General features: G+C 37.9%; 1 protein-coding gene across 1 annotated transcript in view; it reads left to right on the forward strand.

Annotated features, from left to right (window-relative positions):
- Nucleotides 1–22,451, forward strand: part of LOC149022219 (BAG-associated GRAM protein 1-like) — a 58,122-nt gene extending 35,671 nt beyond the window's left edge. Inside the window, exons 10-19 of the mRNA XM_089150393.1 lie at nucleotides 980–1,009; nucleotides 1,127–1,226; nucleotides 6,663–6,769; nucleotides 11,397–11,540; nucleotides 11,620–11,724; nucleotides 12,704–12,850; nucleotides 12,970–13,023; nucleotides 20,753–20,816; nucleotides 21,416–21,477; nucleotides 21,635–22,451. Of these exons, the coding sequence (XP_089006519.1) occupies nucleotides 980–1,009; nucleotides 1,127–1,226; nucleotides 6,663–6,769; nucleotides 11,397–11,540; nucleotides 11,620–11,724; nucleotides 12,704–12,850; nucleotides 12,970–13,023; nucleotides 20,753–20,816; nucleotides 21,416–21,477; nucleotides 21,635–21,736 (915 nt within the window). The 3' untranslated portion in view covers nucleotides 21,737–22,451. The remainder of the gene's footprint in view (nucleotides 1–979; nucleotides 1,010–1,126; nucleotides 1,227–6,662; nucleotides 6,770–11,396; nucleotides 11,541–11,619; nucleotides 11,725–12,703; nucleotides 12,851–12,969; nucleotides 13,024–20,752; nucleotides 20,817–21,415; nucleotides 21,478–21,634) is intronic.
- Nucleotides 22,452–22,862: the final 411 nt, after the last annotated feature.

Raw genomic sequence — 22,862 nt, forward strand, 5'->3', positions numbered from 1 at the left:
CCTACCCTAACTGAGACGTGCAGGTCTTTCTAAATTCACCAAATTCCATAATTAAAAACTGAAACTGACACAGTCATTGTGGTTTGTATCTTGAGTTTCTTGTTACCATCTGCGTTCCATTTTTGCTTAGACCGGGTTTTTGCCTCATGTTTTCTTGGTTTCTTTTCTTCTGATTCGTTCATGTGGTTTTTGCTTCCTAGTTGTTGAAGCCTCTCTTTTGTTTCTCGATTACCTTCTCTTTTCTCACCGTCAACAACTTTCAACTTGTATGGCATCTGGAATCCAGTGATCGATGATTGATGATCCAGATCAGTTTGAGGTGAAGCGGTCGAAATTTATCTGTGGGAACCCGTTTTGATTTGGTGATGTGATTGTCGCTTTTATTTATTTTGAACTGTTGTATTATTTTTCGCTGTTTGTGCTTTTGTTTTTCGGTGGAGGTCCAGTGATGGAGGTGGAGCTCAGGAGGACAAATGGCCGGATGGAGAGGAGAGGACTGTCACGTGGAATGAAGAGAGAAGGAAGAGGGAAGAAGGATGATTGAGTCAAGGGTAATTTGGCAATTGCATGATTGGTTCTGTTAACCTAATCAGTAAGAAGTGAAATGGTAACTAGATGGTTAGATGTTAATGTGAAGGTTGGAAGGGGGATCTGTAAGGTCTGATTTTTGGAGGGGTGCATAGGGTGTGGGTTTGATTCTGAGGGGTTGCATGTAAAGAAGTCTTCTTTTTATTGTTACCATTAGAAGTCTGTCTGCAACCCATTAAGTTGGGACAAGGTTGAATTTGTTGTTGCTGTTGTAATTTCAAACAGGAGTGAACCTTGGTTCAACCATTTTCTTTACTTCTTTAACTTGTTTGGCTGCAAGGTTGATTTCAAGTATATAACCTAATGCTTCTTTGTTGAGTACTGGTTTGGTCCTGGTGAATCATTTGTCCAAGTTGTGTGTTCTAAGAGTGTTTGTACTTCCATGTGCTAGGTGATTATTCCCTTTGAAGATATTGATGAGGTAATGTGGTTTCTCCAATGCTTGTATTTTCCCTTGTATACTCATTAGGATTTCATTTCAGTGAGAGCAGTTGTTTCTGCCTTAATTTGTTAGCATGCTAAGTTGTTATCTATACAGATAAAGAGGGGTCAACATGCACTCATTAATCCTGCTATTATAATTATTCTTCGGATGGGTGCTGGTGGGCATGGCGTACCTCCTTTGGGAAGTCTAGATGGTTAGTATCTCTCTCTCTCTCTCTTTCTTATGGACAGCATGGTAGACAATGAGTTTCTTATCCCATGCCGAGGTTCAGTAAGATACGCTTATGTTATATTATAAGGTGTTACATATTGCATTTAAGTTCCACCAGATTTTATAATGCAACCAATCTCTAATATATAATATTGTAGGTTGTTGGCTACTTCATTAATTTTCTTGACTTTCAATTCTAACCTGTCAATTGTAATAATGAAACAGAGGAGAGAAAAGGGCAAAAAAGAAAGGAGAGAGAGCTTGATTCATCTTGGAGCTTCACACAGAACTTGTGAAGAATCCAGTCTGAACAGCTTTATTTATAATGGAGAAATACAAAGAATCAGATTAAAAGGACTAGAAGTCCTATTTGCTCAAGAACAGCCTCCAGCCACATTGAGAAACCATGCCGGGCACTATTCTCGACGCGCTGAAGTGCCCTTTCTGCCCTTCTACTCTTAACTCTCCCCATCAAGCTGGACCGTATATATCACTCATGCCCAACTTACAAATATAGTCAACCCTGGCATCTCTTATTCCTTTGGTGAGCAAGTCTAGTAGCTGTACCCTATATGGACTTGAGTAGGGGATAGATATCCTTGTTGTAGGCATGGTATAAATTTAGGTCGAAACCAGTGAAATAAAGAATGAGACGAAACCTGGGTGGAATTGGAAAAATACCACGTTTTGACTAGAATGCCAAAATTTCGACCTAGATGGGCTGAAACCTTGAAACCTACGAAATCTCGTAGGTTTCAATAACTTCTGCCAGATTTTGCCTTTTGAGTTTTGACCCATAAACTATTTTTCTTGGTATTCTGTGATTTCCAACCTCTTTTTCACCCTAAAGTAACTCCTTTGCCTTCAATCACACCATTTGCTCCTCCCTTGGGGATTTTGGAAGATTCTTGCAAGGTTTGTTCCAAACTTCCCATTTTTTTATTTTTACTTTGTTGATGGCTTAAGTGTCTTGATTTTTGCTTTGTTAACGGCTATAACAGGCATCATTTGGAGTATCTTCCCTTATGAGACATTTCCTAGCATGGGTTATCTACATTATGTGGATCCCACTTATAGAAACACAATGAGTCAGTCCTTAATAACTTTAGGCATAACCTGTTATGAGAAGCTTTCATCCAATATTCAGGGTATTACTACAGATAGGGGATGGATCCAACGATTTTAACTAGGCACTCAACTTGGAACTGAAGCCTATGATTTTGCTTTTGGTTGTATTTTGTTATATGTAATTTTCTATCAAACAATTCATGTATGCATTATAGTTTGTTCAATTTTACAAAGTTTGTATTTCTTGGAACCTCACGTGTTAGTATACTTGAATGATAACTATTCAATGTTTCTTTTTTGCTAAATATTAGTTCCATTGTGTTCATCATGCTTTAAATATGTAGGAGGCAAGAAATCAGATAAAAAACACATCATATAAGGAAATTTCGATATTCCAATTGTTGGTTTTAGGTTCTTACACAAAATGTTGATTATCTACTCTAATATGTTGAAGTTCGTCAAAACCAAGCTAACAGGTCCAGCCAGGGAATGCTGAATGAAGAAAGAAGAAACCCTGTGGTACCAGGGCAACCAATCAGCTAGACTGAGATAAAGAAAGACCTGATCATAAGTACCTCCCTAAACACTACAAAGGAGAGATACGAGAATGATACCAATCGCTGAAGCAAGGAAGTATGACTAGCAGAATTCATGTAGAAGTTTGATGCCCTTTCTTGCAAAAGAGGTATCCATAGATGATGACAACTAATGACCAGATTCAGACTTGGACTGAGGAATGACATCACAGCAGGTATAGGTGTAGTAGACATAATATGAGAGATCTGTATGAAAAGGCCCTGAGGCCTGAAACCATAATCAGTCAAAGAAGATCTGATCTCAGGAGTACTACCTAGACCAACCCCACACACCCCTTACTAACACCACCACCACCAACACTCCACAATACCTAAGGTTTATTAGGGCTATAACTACAAAGGGAAAGCCCCTGTGACCAACAAAAACTAATTCTATCATTGGAGGTACACTTTGCAAATGACCATCCCAATAAGAAAAGAGTAAGTGTTACTGGTCAGGTGTTGTCACTGGTGAAGGACCAGAAGATGATTCAGGAGTGCACCTCGATGCAAAAGAAGGTTCAGAAGAAGAACCATATAGGCTTAGTAGGAAATTACACATCTGCCAATGTAGTCAGCAGAGTCCTAGTTGCTGAAACACAAGGAAGACTGGAGAAGAGACTGTATCTTCTACAGCAGTGTCCAGGTGATGGTAGATAGTGGTAACTGCATAAATGTTGTTTCAGGATCATTTAACTTAAACGTAAGGACTGATAAGCACCCCAAACTCTATCAACTCTCCCTTCTGAATAGTCACAAAATAAAGGTCACTAAGAGATGTCTGGTACTCCTAAAACCTTAAGTGCTATTCAAATGACATATGGTGTGACGTAGCCATCATATTTTTTCTCCTGAAAGATGGTCTTTAAATCATGGAGAAGAAGTGGAAACTTAGGTATTTTAAATCAACCTGGAAGGAGTGGGGAGAGTTTTGCTTGTTTGGGGCAATCGAAAGCAAAAGTTTGAGCAGGTTACTTTCAATAAATAGGATGCAAATATAAGGGAGTGTAGAAATTTCTCATAATTGTAATCATTGTGGAAAATGGGGGCATTATGAATATCACATATGCCATGTCAGCAGATAACAAATGGAGTTTAATGGTAGGAGTTAATATTGAACTTACGCAAACTTTAGGAATCAGTTAGTAATTTAGGAAAGTGCGGGGGAGAAATCATTTATTTCATTAAAGTTCAGGGTGGATTGTTAATTATATACAAATTAGCAGTTAGTTTTAGAAAAAGAGCATCATAGTGCACAAGGCTCCACTTCTACAGGTTCTCAGGAGTAAATATAATCAGTGGTGCATCCTTAGCCCCTGTTTTGTAGAAGAGGCTGTTTCCATAATCAACAGTACATAGTAGATGCCAACTTAGGAAGATTTCAGCTTAGTTGGTCTGTATAAAGTAAGCAATTGTCACAATTAATTAATATGGTGAAGGTGATTGCAGTTCAGCAGTGTTGCCTTCTACCATGCAGCAGGCATGATCTCCGCAGTGTGCTCGGCCTTGGTTATTTGGCCCCCAAATTGCATCTGGGAAATATTGTACACCTGACCCTGCTCATGTGCGGAATTTGGGTCCAAATGAATATGTCCATTTGTCAAGTACTGAACAAGTAAAGGTGGTTCAGAGGTTCTCTTTTTGTTATTATGCTATACAATGTTGGAACCTCCAATTGAGTTGGGGCCTGAAAGTTGACTGTGAATTGTGACCAAGAGGCATATCATTCAGGGTTCATGCTACTCCGAACTACGAGTACCAGTTATTTATGGATTACATCTCTTTGATTTGCCTTCATGTCTACAGCTGTTGTGATTGCTTTTTGGCACCAAAATTATGAAATGTATCTTAGTCATTTACTAAATGCAGCTAAATACAGTGAACTCCCCCCCCCCGGTATAGGGAAAATGAAAAAGTAGTCGTCATGTCATCTAATTTTAACTCCCTAGGCCTTCTTCCTCCTATATAGGGTTCGCTTCATAAATCATGTTCTATCATTACTCTTTATCTAACACTGAAAACACTCCTTCATTTGGATGTGGGGGTGGGTAACTCAGCTTTTGTAACCGGCAACTGGCACTGATTCTGGGACAAATTGTATTCACAAAGAAATTGTGGACCTTGTCTTCAGTTTCATTCTCATATTGATCAGTTTCTGCAAATTTCTGCAGTAGATTCTTTGGTAGGAAAAAAATACTTCCCTAGAAGGGAGCCTGATGGTGCTCAAAGTTTATTAACCCTTCGCACAATAAGTACCTCAGTCACGAGAATTCTGTGGTCTGGGTCCTGTTGAAAATTAACTTATTAGCTTTGTGTCTTTTTGCCGGCCATGGAGAAGAGCTATAGGGTGACGTTGTGTCTCAAAACCTGTCTGTGCTTCTTCTTACTGCATGTGGTTTATGTGGACAACTCATCCTTTGTTCCCTCTGACAAGATCCTCTTGAATTGGTGCACCCTCTGAGACTGCAGAATCAGATGGTCTGAAGTGGACTTCTGATATTGGTTCCGAGTTTGTGGCCGCAGGTGAAAACTCATTAACATCCCCTGCTGCCACTCAAGATTTTTCTGTACCTCAAGTTCCTTTCATGACTGCAAGGATATTCCATTCTGAATTCACTTTAGAGCTTTCCTATTTCCACTGGATGCAAATTTTTCCGTTTCAATTTCTACCTAGATTCTTATAATGGTCTCAATGCTTCTGATCCCCTGTTTTCTGGTGCTTGAAGTTTATTAATCCTTCGCTACCGAGAAGATAAGGAGTGAATAATCATGAGAAAAAAAATGTCAAATAATGGCTAGATGTCAATTAATAAATTATGAAAGGGAACCATATACTGGTGAGGGCAATTCAGCAGCCCCTGCAGAGGATCCCAACGCAGGGTGATCCCCTGCAATTATCTGGAATCCGGAAGAATGCGAGCAAGTAATAATGAAAAAAGAATTACAATCACCTTGTACGGTAAAATAGCCAGCACTTACCTGAGTTACAAAAAAAGGAGAGGAGATTGCAAGGACAAAGAATAGGTTGTGGCAGGGAGAAGGATCAACTCTTCGCAGCTCGTACAATTGTAACAGCTTTGGTCGTTCTTTTCTTTTTTCTTTAGGGGTTTGAAATAAAAAGCGTAATTTTGGGAATTTTAAAAATACAGTACAAGTTGACTCTTCACTTAACCCTATTATTCTAACAATAAGGGTATGATTGTTATATAATTCAAAACATAACGGTGTAAACCTAATAGAATAAGTTTCAGGTGGTGTAAATGTAATTGTCTGCAAACACAGGGGGTGCAAATGTAATTTGCTCTGCTGTCTATAATATAAATACTCTAGCTCATTGCATCCCTGATTTAGTTGAAATTTAGTTTGAAAATTTTCTGACATACACTAGAACTGTAAATATCTGTCTGATGATTCGCAGCTATCATGTCTACCTTCGGGTTTCGTAGTTATCATGTCTAACTCTATGTTGTGCGTCTCCATTTTTCAGATGACAGGGTATAATATTGATAGACTGTTACTCTCATGATATCATTTATGCCTTCTTTTGGCTATTACCTTGAATTTCGAGTCCAGCTTCCACATACTGTTCTGTGCAATTTTGAGGGTTTTGTCTACTTTGTGCATTGACAAAATTAATATTTTGTACATTCTACTACTTATGATATTTAGTTTTTCAATAAGTGTTATTGTATATTAATTCCTATAGTAATCTATATGTTGGAATGTGTTTCTAATATTACGTAGGCCTCATTCCTTCTTCTTCCTCCATTTTTCAGGTAGGGCCAGATATAAATTTGCGTCATTTTGGAACAGGAATCAGGTGTTTAGGGCTTTACAGTGTGCAGCAAAGAATTTTCATGCAATTTTAGAGGCAGAAATGAAGGTATAATCAAGGTTTCCAGAATAAATCCGTATCCCCCATGTCAACTGATATGTATTGTATCTTTAAGGTAAAAATATGGTCATGCTTTAAAATATCATACTGCGTATTGGCCTACAGTACAGTATTGCAGGGTATCGACTAATGCGGTGAGATGCTTTTTTTATTTTTATTTATTTTTATATAAATGAGCATCTGTTTTATTGGCTGATATGGTGCAATACACAGTCGATGCATAGCTTCTCTCAAGATCTAGTGATTGCAACCAAAAAAAAAAAAAAAATCAAGCATTGGCTGGTACAGCACACAATAGTCAATACAATGCAAGAAATTGCAATATAGTGGCATACATACATTAAAAGGCATATGTGATTGAAGATTCATGATTCTGAAAGCTAGAAAGTGAGAACAGCACTGACTAACTATTCACCATAATGTACTGAAAAAAAAAACTATTCACCATAAACTTCAATTTGTGATCTCTTTCTTCAAATTTTATTTGATTCCTCACTGAAAAGTGGATCAAATCAAGGAAAAAATGGGTAATATAGCTTAGTTATGTTATTTTTTGCTCCAGAACTGCATTTATGTGCATCTTAATCATTTCCATCCTTACCTGCAATGGAATCCCAGGGACTCAAAACCCTACTTATATTGCTTGTGGACCAACTCAAATAGTAGGTAACCAGAATTTTCAAGAGTTGACTAGAAAGTTAGAGAGGGATCTTATGAGGCCTTCCATTTGTTATCTAGACAATGTTGGAAACAAATATTAGACATGGGACATGAGGGAATAAGTGATACGGGAAGGATATATTCGGAAAATAGAGTAATAAATTAAAAAAATTACAACTGAATCATAGAAAAAGGGTTAGGTTGCGTTCAACCCTAGGCAAAACAAAACCCAGCAACTGGAAGGCTCGATTCTACTGATGAAGCTCATCAAATGGTTTTGGACTGATCTGGTATTACAGAGGAAGGGGACAACCTGATGGTTTCTTGATTCTGTCTAAGGGGTACATCAAAATATTAACGGAGAGGATTTCCTGTGCCTATAATTGAGATCTAGCAGTTTGTAGGTTTCTATTCATACAAATCATTGTACCTTGCAGCCAAAATCAACAAAAAAATCAAGCGAGGGATAGCATTGGTGAACCCCATAGAATATTACAGATGAAGGGGTTTAACCCAATAGTATGGGGGGAGCTGAATCTACTGCCAGAAACCGAGGACAGTTGTAATAATCCCAAACCAACGTAGGGTAAAAAGTACAGCACTCTTCGGCACTGCTGAGAAACATGCATTGCCATTTGGATACTCATATCTCTCATACATAGCAGAGGACTTCAGAGAGCAACTAAACATCCGATCATGTAAGTCATACACAAAATATTTTTTCCTGACCAAAAGCATCACGCAAAACCTAGATCTGCTTGGACGTGTCACGAAGCATAATACAGAAAAATCAACACTACTCCAAATCCATACCTTGATGACAGCATCATCACGAGTCCACAATTCATGCACAGAAACCAAGACTGCATCCTTCAAATCAACAACTGGATAATCCTTCTTTAAGTACTTTGGTTTACCTTGGGCATGGATAAAGGCATACATTGCCTTTGCCCAAAGAAAATAATTTTCTGCTCCTTTCAACTTAATACTTGTGATTTGGAACGGTATACCCTCATTGGATATATTCTTTGAAAGATCAGCCATGGCAAGAACTTACGCCACAATACTAATTACGGACAAGAACAACTATCATGAACATAGAAGATGCAATTGTCTTTTTTGTATCTAACGCATTCTGAGAACTACAATATTTTTGCAGCTTGAGACCACTGCTGCCACGCACTAACAATCACAAGAACTACCAAACTCCAATTTGCTGGTAAATCATTCCTTTAGTAGATAGGCTCTGATGCCATGTAATGAAACTATAACCTCCATTGAATATCAATCAAAGATAGAGAAAAGAGAAGAAGAGAGAAAGAGAGAAGAAAACAAGAAGGAGATGGGGGAGAGACGACTCAAGCAAGCCTCTCCCCTCCAGTTCACACTTTATTTAATGCTGGTACAAGTTTAAGACTAGATCCGAGTATCTGATGGGATCCTATACTAACTTAGAATACATAACAGAATAAAATCCAATAAGCATAAGATCCAATTTAGCTCAAAAAGGAAAGACAGTATTCGACCAAATCAGCCAGCTTGGCCACTTGATTTTATATTCTCCACGATCCACGATCCACTTTCCTAATTTGATTTTATATGCTGCACAATGCACTTTCCTTATTTGACTTTACATGCTCTGATCCACTTCCCTTACCTGCAATATTTAAACGTCAACAATCATCGCATATCTTATGTCATTATTCACAACTCCTGTATGCTCATATACTTTGTTATGCTTATCATTGTCAGACAAGTTCATACATGTTCTCATATGGCATTTTGGCATAAACTTATCATCATTATATATTTACTAACAACCTTATCAGTTAATAAGTAATCACTTGAATTAGCAAACCTGTGTTGAAGATGCATTAATGAAAGACATGCACTTTTGAGTCCTTTAATCATTAGAACAAGAATCAGATCATTTGCATTTTGAACGACTGAGTTATGTGTTTTTTAATGGAGAGAGGTCAGATTTAGCACAACAAACAAAATGTCTGATTCACAACACAAATCCAATCTGAACTGAAGTACTATTTTTGACTAGCCTGGAGGGCTAATTATGGATAAAAAAATTTCTACGTAAACTTCATCCTGGAAATCTATTACAAAACCAACCTGGAGCCCTTGTATATTTTACCATACCATTAGGGTATATTTTAAAACCAAAGGTCAGTCTGTTAGGATAGAAATCTCAGTTTTAATGGCTGTTTATCATGAGATTTTGACCCTAGTATATTTTACCATACAGTTAGGGTTTTCATCTCTCTGTTTGATGTCTAAACCATTCTAATATAGGATACAAAGCCACTTAAAACATCTAATTAAACATTGAATAACAACTACAAACAAACAAACTTGCCTCAATTCAACTTCTCTTTGTTCTGTATCTCCTAAATTTACTTCTTTATTCTATGTTCCTGCAACACAGGTTCACTAATTATCCATCTTAATTGTCCACTGAAACTTAAAAATAACTTCACAATCCTGATTATTCTTTCACTGAATTCCAGTTCCTATTTTTAGTCTTTCCCTTTCCTTAACTCTTGCTTGCTCCTCGCTCCCCTTGGTCCGTCGACATAAACTGGTCCGGTTTAAAGGCCATATCCTTTTCCAATCCTTTGTCACTTCGAGAACCTTGAAGCTTTGTCTTCCTTCCCAATCCTTCCTTCTCTACTACAATGTACATTGGTGCTGAGGATGTCAGTTGCCCCTTTTTCTTGTGCCCTTTCACCAGCTCCATTTGGAACAAAGTGTGTTTAGCTTCGTCATTCTCAGTTTATCTATGTGTGACACCATTGGGAAGTTGATTATTGATTCCATATCTCGTTCTCTTAACTTGATTTGGAATGCCATCTCATTTGACATCAACTTTAGGCTCCTCTTGGTCCCCCCATAATCTGTTTCCTGACTTCCCAAAGAGCATCCACATTGTTGTTACTTATGGACTGGATTTCAATCTTTTGATGCCTACTAGGTTGTCTTGATCAGTTGGCTCTTTTTTTTTCTGGCTTTTTGCCCCCTCTTGTCTCTCCCCCATACATATTCTAATAACCTCTCCCCTTAAATAATGCATTCTTTTTCCAGGGAAAATTGCTCCCTCCCCCCGACAGAATCTGCCTGTGCAGAAGCCTTCGGCTCTGGGTTCGCCCTTTGTTCTTTTTTCAGGGGAAAAAAGGGGGTTCAGGTTTCAGGTTTCAACTTTGACTAAAACCAAGAGATCCCAAATTTTGGTCAAGACCTTGTTGAACCCATGTTTCAAGGCCTAACATCTTATTGACTGTTTATTCGTGCTGCCTACTTGTACCATTTTACACCTATTCCAGGAATTAGTTTTATTGGTGGTTTGGACCCAAGTCTGGTACCATATACTGATTGCTTTGTTCTATTGCTCTGTTGGGGAAAAAATGAAAAAAACGTCTGCGTGAACCTCTCTATCATGCAAATCCCAGCTGCGTAAGAGTTTAATGAGTAGACAAATACGAAAAGGGGAAAGAAATCAAATGCTTTGGCCAAAAACTGTAGAAGCAACAGTTCTAAGGCCACATGCCTAGCCTAACAATTCTTATTGTAGAATGTTCTTTTATTCACTTTCTTAGGGGTTACACAATACAGTGAACTGATATCTTAGAATCTTGTTGTGTTGAAAAGAGAATTGATAAGATGCATCCATAAAATGCATCTAATTTGCTTGTCTAGATGTTGCATTGCCTTTTTCCCTTCTCTCTTCCAAAGGCTTCTAGTGTTTTCTTATTTCTTGTTGATTCTTGGATTTTGAGAATATTTTAGGTCTTGCTTTTTGCTTATCACTCCTTTTCTTCCCTGAAAACTATCATTTCTTGTTAGATATAGGTGTCTATATTTTTATATAAATTTATATATATTCAAGTGCTGTGACATATTTTATTTGATTGAAGTTACACTAACTGATAATCTATTGGGCATAAAGGATAAGGAACAGTCTGCGTTGCATGCTCACAGTACCTCTTTCAGATGTATTGGAAGGCAGGAAATGTTCCCTGAAGACAATGTTCACAACACTAGACGCTATCAACCTTTTATCAGAGAAGAAGTTCTGGTTGACATATTCCATGTATGTGATAAAGCTTATATCGAAATGTTGAATGGAATTTTCTTAGTCAAGCTAAGTGGTACCCTTTTTTTGCTCCCAGGATGCTTTCCCTTGCACTGCTGAGCAGTTCTTTAATGTCTTTTTGGCTGATGGTTCAGATTTTTTCAAAAAATACCGTTCAGCACGCAAAGATACTAATCTTAATGTAAGTTCCCAGAGCTTGTGATGCTTTCTGCCCTAGGAATGTTTGAAATTTCTGGATAATTTTCCTTTACCACTTTTTATTTTTGGTTGTGAGGGGGGGGGGGGGTAGAATAGGTGCATTTTCATATTGGGTATAGGGTATTGCATAATATAAAGTGGGGCTTCGCCCCTGGACCTGAGGGGATTCGAACTTTGACCTCCTTGAAGTTGTTGGCTTTTTTCCAACTAAGCCACTCCTTGTGGTTCGTTACTACTTCCTTACATGACATCCATAACTAACTAGTTATGTATGACCTCTGGTACTTTCAGAGGGGTGTTGTCTTTCTTCATTTTCTGTTATTCAGGTAGTCTATATGTAAACAATGCGGCATCTCTGACTTATTAAGCATCATCAAGGACCCATTCAAATTTATATTTTTATTTCTGTTCTTATTTTGTGTGTGTGTGTGTGCGCGTGTGTGCTATTTCTGTACTTTAATTATTTACTTTTTTTTTTTAACAGCTATTTTGGACATTAGAATTTCAGTAATCCTATTAAATGGATTTCCAATTATATACTGTTGCCGTATAGTTAGTTTTAAGTTTTAAGACACTGCCTTACCAGTATGACAAATTATTAGCATGTGATGCCTTTACATGCAGAAGGCTGATGCACTTGCCAGCCATTGTTAATAGTTAATACCAGTTTGGTGGGTGCACTTAGTGATGGAAGTATAACATGACATATTATATTTGTTCATTCAGACACGAGAAATCACTTTTGATGCATCTCATTGATGATATCGGATTCTTTTGGAAGATTAATTCTAGGGGGTAAAGGGATAACTGATTGATTTATGCTTCATAATGTTTTATTCCCATTCAGTAATCTGACTTAAATGTGATGTAGCCATGAATGGCAGTCAGCAATATAGTTATGATTTTTCAACTGCCTGTAATAGTAGTTTGACAATTTCCAGCTTGTGGGTTGTGTTTTTCAGTTGGGCCAGTGGCATGCTGTAGATGAATATGATGGCCTGACAAGAGAAGTAACATTTAGATCTGTTTGCAACAGCCCAATGTGTCCACCATACACAGCCATGACTGAGTGGCAACATACTGTTTTCTCTAGTGAAAAAAGAAATCTGGTATGAATAATTATGTCAACCACTTACATTGTCTTTATGCAATTTCTTTTCGTGTTAAATCTTTTTGTTATGCTCTTTTTCCTTGCTTCATCTAAATTTTGAGATTGTCCCCATTTCAGGTCTTTGAGACTGTACAACAGGCACATGATGTTCCATTTGGATCTTCCTTTGAGGTATTAATTAAATTTGTAGTTAAAACCTTTTTGGATAAACATATTGTTCTTATATTTTCTCCTTGTTTGGAACAAACTTTGAAATGAGAGAACAAGATGCAGCAGTTATTACATTCTATGAAATAAGAAATTGTAAATATACTGATGTTCTGCTCCTTTTATTATCTATCACCCTGGAGGCATGTTTATCAGATTGGAAGCTCACCCAGTCACCCTATAAAATTTCCTGATGAGATCCTGGTAGTTTGTTTATTCAAGCGGATAGGATAGCCAAATATGTTGGAATTGTTTATAATTTTAAAACGTAAGAAGGGATGTACATGTGTACCTTATATGTTCATCATCATCATGGTTGACGTAGACATCCAATGGTCAAATTAAGCTGGAACAAGAATTGACTTCTTATGTTGTTAACCATGGGGATGAACTATGTATGTTACTTGCTTTTTGAAACAAGAATGCTTAGGTCTACAGCTCTCTCACAGATCCAAATTTGAAGATTATGTCAGATGCTGGTGTTGCGTTTGATGATCCAATAACTATAGAGGCCTGTTGGTAAACCGAGTTTTTTGGTTGGATTGCGGCCTAACATTGCCTTTTATGTCAGCTTTCATCTGCTCCTCTGACATCTCAATGAGATGTTATATAGACACCAAGGTGGCTTAAGAAGGCTTTTGGACGTGGAGTACTTCATAGAGATCATGTTAATGAATGAGTCGAAGACTTTTCAAAGGTAAATTAGACTAGCTCATTAGTTGATAGATGATGGACCATAGGTTATTGCATTTGTTGACGAAAACTGTGCCCAGGATTAGTAAGAAGTAGAAGTGACTGTGATGTGAACTGGATCCAATACCACCCAAAGAAGGCTTAGGGAGGTTGCCAGCCCTACAGCCCAGCCAGCAACCCAGGAAATTTCAGCCAGCATCGGGGCAAATTGGTCAATTTGGGTACCTCTTGTCCAGCCCAATTTGATCTAGCGAGAATTTGATTCTTGTTTTGAGTCCTCCTTTGTTAAGTTATGAAAGAGTCTAGTCTAGCTAGAAAATGTAATTGGAGAGGGATTCCTCTAGTAGTTGCTCAAATTCAATTGAGAAACTAGTTCTACTTTTGTTTTGAAGTTTGGATTTGTTTTGGTCAAGTTATTGAAGAGTCACAGGCAAGTTATTATTCCAATTAGAGAGAGATTCCCTTAATTGTATTCCAATTCCCAGTTATTGAAGAGTCCTACTCTTGTTTTGTAATTTGAATCATCCTAGGATGAGATATGTGAAAGTCCTTAGTTGAGTGGGAGTCCCAAGTAAAGTAGAACTCCCCCTTTCTTTGGGTCTTAGTTGGGAGTCCTATCTCAAAAGGGATTCCTTTTTATATTAGAAGTTCTATTGTGTTTGCACTTTGAATTAGTTAAGAATCCTAGTTTGACTGCTTTCCAATTGAAGTCCCTGTGGAAGCCCTAGTTTGAGTCACCTTCTAATGTTGAGTCCTATTATGAGTCCACTATGTGAGGCTTATAAGGACAGATTTGGCTAATGAATAAAATCAAGCATTGGAGGTAAATATTGGAGTCGTGGGATTCCTGAGGGAGGAAGCCTACAGCTGCTGTAGTGTGTTAATTTGCTGCAATTGATTCAAGCTCTTCAACCTCCCTTCTCTCCTACAAGTGAGTGCAAGTAAACCCCCATTCCCAGTCCTACCGTTATCCTTGCTTCTTCTTCCCCATTCTCCCTAGCCTGCAACAGCCATAGTTTCCCTAAATCCTATTAGGTACCCCTCCCCTCTCCCATATCCCAATCCCTTTAGGAAACCTTTCCCCCTCCCCTCCCCTAGTTTTTGATCCCAATCTTAGGCGTAACCATCCCCTTAAACCCTAGAAGACTGAATCCCTTCTTCTTACCCTAAACCCGAACCCCGATTTCCTTTTTTAATTTTCTGGAGTATTTCAGGAATTTTTGGACTTTCCAGGAGACTTTCAAGGTCAGGTCTACGCCAATCTACCCATTAGATCTGCCTGAAATGTTAGGTACCTCATCCCCCCAACCCTAGTGATAGGGGAAACCTTAGAAACTAGGGGACCTACAAAGTGGGCTACTAGACTCTTAGGGGGAGACACCTGTTCTTGATAGTTAGTATTTAAAAAAAAATAAAAAGAAGGAGAAATCGCAGCAACCGAAATCTGATTAAGCATTCATAAAAAGCAGTTAAAAGCAGAGAAAGAAAACATCAAGTCCTAACTAATGAACAAAAAAACTAAACAAGAATCAATATGGAAACAAGGGGATGGGGATCTTGGCACCATAACCCTAAATTGAATGCAAGAATATCAAGATTCAAGAAACCTAAAGAAAATAGTGTTGTCCTAGTCAAAATCAGATTTCTAACAATAAATTGAGCAATTAACAATGCAAAGGAATCCGTGGAAGTTTTGTTTTAAAGAAACTACTGCATAGGAAGAAAGATAAAATGAAAAATATTTAAGGTTCTGGCTGCAAAACAGGGGTTAGAAAATACCGAGGAGTAGAAATAATAGAAGGAAAAAATTTTCTGGACGATTCTGAAACACAAGAATGGACAATAGGGTTAGAAGGAGGAATACTGCAATGCTGCTGTACAAGAAGTGAGAATAGAGAAGAAGAAAAAAGAAAGAAAGGATACGACAAAGAAAAGAAGCTTTGACAGACAGAATAGGAGAGAAAGAGGAGGAAAGAAAAAGAGAAAAGAAAACTGAGGGAAGAATAAAGAAGGAGAAAAAAGAAAGAAAGGAAGAAGCAAAGAAAGGATACGGCAGAGAAAAGAAGAATTTCTGACAGACATAATAGAAGAGTGAAATAGCAACTAGAGAATAAAAGAAAAGGAGAGGAGCCTATTTCACGTAGGAGAGAAAGTACGAGAAGAGAATAGAACTTACCTGAGAGAGTAAGAAATTCACTCCAAGGGAGATTTGTGCAAGAGAGAAATTTTTTTTTCTGTTTTCATTCATTCATGCTGCCAATCGATTATAATACAAGATTTAAATAATAGAAACTAATCCCTCTCAACCCTACTTGCTGAATTCCCAAAATAACCCCAAATAAAGTAGCAAATCTAACCCAAACCCAAAACATTCCAAAATTGGGCCAAAATACTCTAGGCCCAACCCACAATGAGTCAAACATAACAAAATAAATAAATAAATAATTGATAGCAAACTAATACCCAAACTACTAAGATTCAAGAAAATAAAATAACTAACGGCCTATGGGCAGTGCTCCTCATTGAACCATAGGATCCTTGCAATCCGATAGTATAAATGTTATAGTGGGATGTTTGCTACGCCCGTGTAGCTAGTAAACTCGGAATTGTCCACTGATGTTCTCATCAACTCTCCCCGACTTTGAAGAATTCACCTTCAGTGAATAAAGGCTCTGGTAGTACTCAAGCATGTCTAGGTCAAGTCGTTGTAGCTCCTCCATCGTGATCCAAGTGTTGTCAATCTCAGGATGTTGCCGCCACTTAACTAGGAATTCTCTGTAACCTCCCTCTCTTGTAGTTGTAACTTGTAACTCTTTCATCAAGGATCTTCTCAACTATTTCAATTGTATTGTGAAACTTAGGCATAGGTGGTACTGAAGTAGCAGGGAGTGAAGGGGTCTTATCAGCAAGGTCATCAAAAACAAAGGGAAGGGTGTCAAGGTCATTTGGATAGAAAGATGTAGTAGTAGGAGTGCCATGGAATAGGACAAGGTGGTCCACATTGAAAATATTGCTGATCCCCATCTTAGTTGGCAGATTAAGAACATAGGCATTAGCTCCTATTCTCTTCAGAATCTCGAAAGGTCCCGCACTACGAGCATGTAGCTTGCTCTCTTTCACTTTAGTGTAATGCTGCGATCTGATGCTAACCATCAGCTTTGGACTTATATTGATCATTACTCAATGCTATTCGTTGTCCTATACTTGCATGTAAGTCAGATATGTGCTGCGGAAAAGACTCGGCTGATGGGGAAGTCCTAGAGTTGGACACAGTTGGAATAAGGTCTATGGGAGCCCTGGGTTGGTATCCTAAACAAACCTCAAAAGGTGACAAACCAATGGTTAGGTTCTTGGAACTATTTCAGGCAAACTTGGCTTGAGTAAGGACCCGATCCCAACTGGTAAGGTACTCTCCTATAAGGCAATGCAACAAATTCCCTAGACTCCTATTAACAATCTCAATTTGCCCATCGGTCTGGGGGTGAAATGCAGAAGAGAAACGGAGTTTGGTTCCCATCATCCTCCATAGAGTCTGTCCAAAGTGACTAGTGAAGTTATTATCCCTATCAGATACTATGGTATTAGGCAACCCATGGTACTTGACAACCTCGTGGAAGAAAAGTTTAGCAACAACTAACGTGTCATATGTCTTAGAAAATGGAATGAAATGAGCCATCTTCGAGAAGCGGTCTACTACCACAAATACATAATCATGTCCTCTCAAAGTCTTAGGAAGACTAAGCACGAAATCCATACTAAGGTCTTGCCATGGAGCATATGGCACAGACCAGGAAGTATACAACCCAATGTTCTGTTTCTATTGCTTAGTGGTTTGACACGTCTTACATTGACTTACTACCTTAGCAACATCTCTTTTGAGTCCTGGCTAGTAAAATCAGTCCTCTACTAAGCTTATTGTCTTATCTTGACCAGAGTGACCAGCAAATCCCCCAGCATGCAATTCCCAGATCAAGAAATCTCAAAGTGAGGTCCTAAAATTGCAAAGTTTGGTTCCTTTAAAAAGGAAACCATCTCTTAGAAGGTAATTTGAGTGACTGATAGGAGGATCTCCACTGAGGGAATGAATACCTCACTAAAATCAGGGCAAGTGGGGAATTGGCCCTTGATTCGCTCAAATCCTATAACTTCAATGCTCATTGTTTGCAATAGCACATTGGCCTGACTTATAGCATTTGTGTAGTAGAGGTACATATTAACCTAGCTCACTGCATTGGCAGCTGTATTTTCAACACTAGATCGATGTTTGAGTACAAAGGTGTACTCTTGTAGAAATTCAACCCACTTAACATGCCTCTGTTTTAGCTTCTTTTGGGCACTCAAATGTTTTAGGACCTGGTGATCAGAATATAACACAAATAAAAAAAGAATGGGTAATTTTCATCTTGGACCCCCGAGGTTTGGTCCAAGTCACTTTTAGTCCAGTTTAAGTTTTCTTTTGCATATGGCTCCCCTGTAGTTTCGATAAATGATTAAATAAGGACAAGTTAAACAGAAACTATTAATTTAATTAAATTTGTGACAAAAATACCCTCGAGTTTGGAATTTTTTATTTTTTATTTTTTATTTGTGCTTCGTCCCACGAACGCTTCTTCTTCAGCATCGAATTTTCAAGCGAGAAGGGAAACCCTAACAGCAATAACTTAACTCTGATCATTCTGAATTCAGTTCGGATAGGGATAATTTGGTTGATGAAGTTTCTTAAGCATATACATTCCAAATCACAACCTCTCAAACCCTAAAAAACATCAAAATGGAAGTCATGAGGAACAAATTTCAATTCGATTCTGATCTGAGATGAAAGATTATTCCTCAGATACCATACCTATTCTAACCATTGGTTCCCTGAGAAAAAAAATTCAAAACGATGAATCCACAATCCAAGAAAAACGAAACAAGAGCACCTGCAAAAACGAAAAAAGAAAGTCAAAAGCCAAAAAAAAAAAAAACTGACTTTTTCTATCTAACTGTAGAGGAACTTCAACTCGAATCCATTTAAAATAGAAGGAAAAAAAAAATCGAAAAAAAAAAAAGAAGAAGAAAGACCATCAAACAAAGTCAGAAACTGAAAAAAATAAAAAATTATAAATGGGTATATTCATGTATTCAATAATCTCCCACAACAAAAGAACCGATTGTTAAAAGATGCTTGCCTCTGCGATTCTACAGAATGAAGCAAAATATCCACTTCCAAGAAAAATAGCAACTAATCCAAGCTTGAAACATGAGAAAGGTAACACTTTTGAAGAGCAGTTACCCCGGTTGCAAACAAAGACCAGCAGTAGTAGCCAGAAGAAGAGTAAGTCGTCCTCATTTTCTTTTTTGTGCAGTTCGCATGAGGATCACAGATATGGTTTTGATCTCCAAATGTGGCTCACTCTCAGATCTTCTTCTTCGACGGCGATGTATTCCAATTCCGACCGATAACTATAAAAAGGGAATCGATGACTGTTTATTATTTATTTATTTTACGATATTTACTTTAGTATATTAAAATTAAAATAAATAAATCCAAACGACACAAGGGTATTCTTGTCACAAATTTAATTAAATTAATAGTTTCTGTTTAACTTGTCCTTATTTAATCATTTATTGAAACTACAGGGGAGCCATATGCAAAAGAAAACTTAAACTGGACTAAAAGTGACTTGGACCAAACCTCAGGGGGTCCAGATGAAAATTACCCAAAAAGAATCAATAGCAAACTAATACCCAACCCACTAACACTCAAGAAAATAAAATAACAAACAACTTGTGGGCAGTGCTCCTCATCGAACCATAGGATCCCTGCAATCCGATACCTTTGAACTCATCGTCCATCCACATAGATGCTGTAGTCGGATGATCTCAGTGCCGGAGTCGCTAGTAAACTCGGAACTGGTCACTGATGTCCTCATCGTCTAGTGTCCTTCCCTCTCAATTCCAACCCTATCGGACCAACCAAACTCTAGTTTAAACCCTAATTTTCTTAAACCCGAGAATTGGAGTTCAGTTCTGAATTTTAACTTACAGAAAAGTTCACTTGAATTAAACCTTAAGCTATACCCAAACCCTAGAGGCCGTATTCCCAAGCCCTAAAATAACGCAATTTAGCCCAACACCTAAATCATAGGGTATTAAAGCCCTAAGTTTATGCTGGTTCACTTGAATTGATCTTGAAGACAAACCCTAGATTTGGAGTTTAGATTGGATTGCCTAGTCTAATGCAAGGTCAAAATACTGAGATATGGCCATGTTACTTATGACTTCCGAGTTGTATGGGTTTGACATTTTCTTGGAGAACTTGGCTTTGTTGAAAATTCGGCTATGTGACTATGGTGTGATAATAGAAATGTCATTTATATCGCATCAAACCCTATGTTTCATGAGCAGACATAACACATCAAAGTTGACCACCCTTTGTTCATGAGAAACTGCAACAAGGACTGATTTCTCACAGCCATGTTCATCCAAGAGGAGATATAGGTGATCTATTTTATGAAGTCTTTGGGAAATGCAAGGGTCGACCATATTTGTAACAAGCTGGGCATGATCAATTTCCTTTCTTCCCTTCCGGGTGTTAATATTATATTCATATATTCTTAAAAAAATAATATCTATTCTCCAGCTGGGGGGGGGGGTGAGTGTTAGGATAAGACGATAAGGGGAAAAGAGGGAAGAAAAAGAAGTCTTAGGGAGACTGGTTTTGGACCCCTTTTTGGTTTCTTTTTGTTTTCCGATTTGGAATATAACCCCTGTATTTGACTCTATTCATATGGGAGATGTTTATGGAATTCCTCGTGTTCTAATGTGGGGCCTTGGTTCCCGAATCCTTTCTGTTCTCCTCCTCCATTCTTTATCTAGTTTTTTTATTGTTTACAGGCTACAACAATTATTTCATTGATGGATCTATACTCTTCAGAGAAATTTTTCCTTTGCTTTGGATTTCTTATTTTCATTTTGAATATAATATTAACCCCAGAAATGGATCTTGCTGGATCAGATACACTGTAGATGGTTTCTTGAAACGAGCTCCGAATCCTCTTGTATGCTGGACGTAAAAGTTGGTAAGTTACTGGCATCCCTTTTATCCCCCAAATCAACCCCCCCCCCCAACCCCCCAAAAGGAAAAAAATAATAAATAAAAAAATAAAAAGCCCTTTTTATTATTTACTATGCCAACAATGCCAATCTGCTCCTTCCTACAATATAAATCCCCCAACCATCCCCCCCCCCCCCCCGTCCCACCTCATCCCCAAAAAATGGAGAGAGAGTGGGAACCTACCTTTTCTCGGTGTTGCTGTATTTACTAATTTTCACCTGATATGATACCTCATCCCTTACATTCCTCTTTGTGATACACTGTCTTCTTAAATCTAAATGTTATTTTCAGTTGTTTATCATTTAAGATGGCTGGAGATTTATTGAATTCATTCTGTTTAAGCCTTTGCTGGAATAGGATCGTTTGAATTCATAAATTTCAGGCTTCCTGACATAATTATGCTTAACAAATGGCAATATAAAATTCAAAGCTATTTTAAATGGAACTTCTAGATATCTCTCAAGTTTTTCTCTTGCTGCACATGTTTTCTCTTATTTGTTTTGTACATGCAATTACATCTACAATTCACTGAAATATCCTGGAGTTTCCTTCCTTCTTCTCTAGGTGTACATTTTAAGAAGTGGTGTATCATGCAATCAAAGATAAAGTCCGGAGCTGTCGATGAGGTTTGTATGTTTTCATGTAATATTCTTTTTGTTCTTACCATTTCATATTTTAAGTGCCTGAGTGAAATCTGTTGTACTTAGCTTTAGTTGTTTGCATTAATTGTTTTCCAAGGGGAAAAACCAGTCTTCTGAGAGTAATTTGTTTCATATATTACAGCATAAGAAGGAAACCAAGATAATGTTGGATCTGGCCCGCTCATACCTCAAGTCCAAAACTTTTGGCAGTGGTGTTGATGAATCCTCATCTCTCCCTTCATAAAACAAAGAACTTTGTCATGGATCGTCACACCATCAAGCCTCTCGCAATTTTGTGCACCCCATTCACTCAAGCATGTATACCAGTTGGCCTCCGAGATATCCAAGTCCACCAGCTTTTGATTGAAAACAAGCATGTCCATTACCAAAAGGACATGTCACTCTCCCTTGGCAGTGAACATGTTTCATGGAGTCCGCAGTGGGATGGATCCAGACCTTTTCTTCCTTTAAGAGCAGTGAATAGATCTTTTCTGCTTCTTTATGTTGTATTATGGCCTGTCTTTAGAGAAAGAACCAGTTTTCTTTGCTTTTTTTCTCTTTGGTGGTGGGTTAATGAGTGAAATGTGATGAGTTGGGATCATGACTAGAGCATTGTCAATACTCAAAGGCGGGAGCCCCTCCTAAAAATTTATGGTGGAAGGTTGTGAAGGAGCAGAGTCCTCTATCCATGTGGTGAGAGAATTTTGACTTGTATCAATAATATCTACACGTGGAAGGGGGGAGTGAAAAGGAGAGAGTACACATTGCTATATAACTGAGACACCAAAGCAAGAAGTTGCCGCCTTTAGTGTATTCCCAACATTTCATTTAAAATGTTGAAGTACAATTAAAATAATTTGGATGCAATTGATTCTTGTATATTTTTCAAGAATTGATATTGCTCATGTGAAATGATGGGTTTTACCCCTGTTAGATAAAAGAAGAGCCTCAAAAATATTATTTTCTCACCAATTTTGACAAGAAGATTTTGCTTTCAGTGGCAAATCAATAGTTTGTGACAAGGGGTGCAATTTGTAAACTATTGGCTTATGTGTCTCTTCTTTTTTGGGTGGGGGGTGGGGGGTGGGGATGAAGGAGATCTATTTCGCAGGAAGATCAATTGTATTGCAAAGTAAAAGGAAGAATATAATATATCAAATCAGAAAAGTAAAAAAGGGGGACTCTCATAGAAGGGCCATTAGAATGAAAATAAGATTACATCTTGAATATAGGCAAGTTAGAAGCATTCCTTCATCATCCTATCCCGACTCTCTCGCTTGATTTTTTTTTTCCTGGTACGAATTAAGCCGGGGGATGGGGATATTAATATGCCTCAGTAAGTGTCAAACTTATGACCTGTTCACTAAGAG

This window comes from Hakea prostrata, chromosome 3 (genome assembly GCF_041222555.1).
Source record: "Hakea prostrata isolate BN-2017 chromosome 3, UWA_Hpros_2, whole genome shotgun sequence".
Classification (NCBI taxonomy): domain Eukaryota; kingdom Viridiplantae; phylum Streptophyta; class Magnoliopsida; order Proteales; family Proteaceae; genus Hakea; species Hakea prostrata.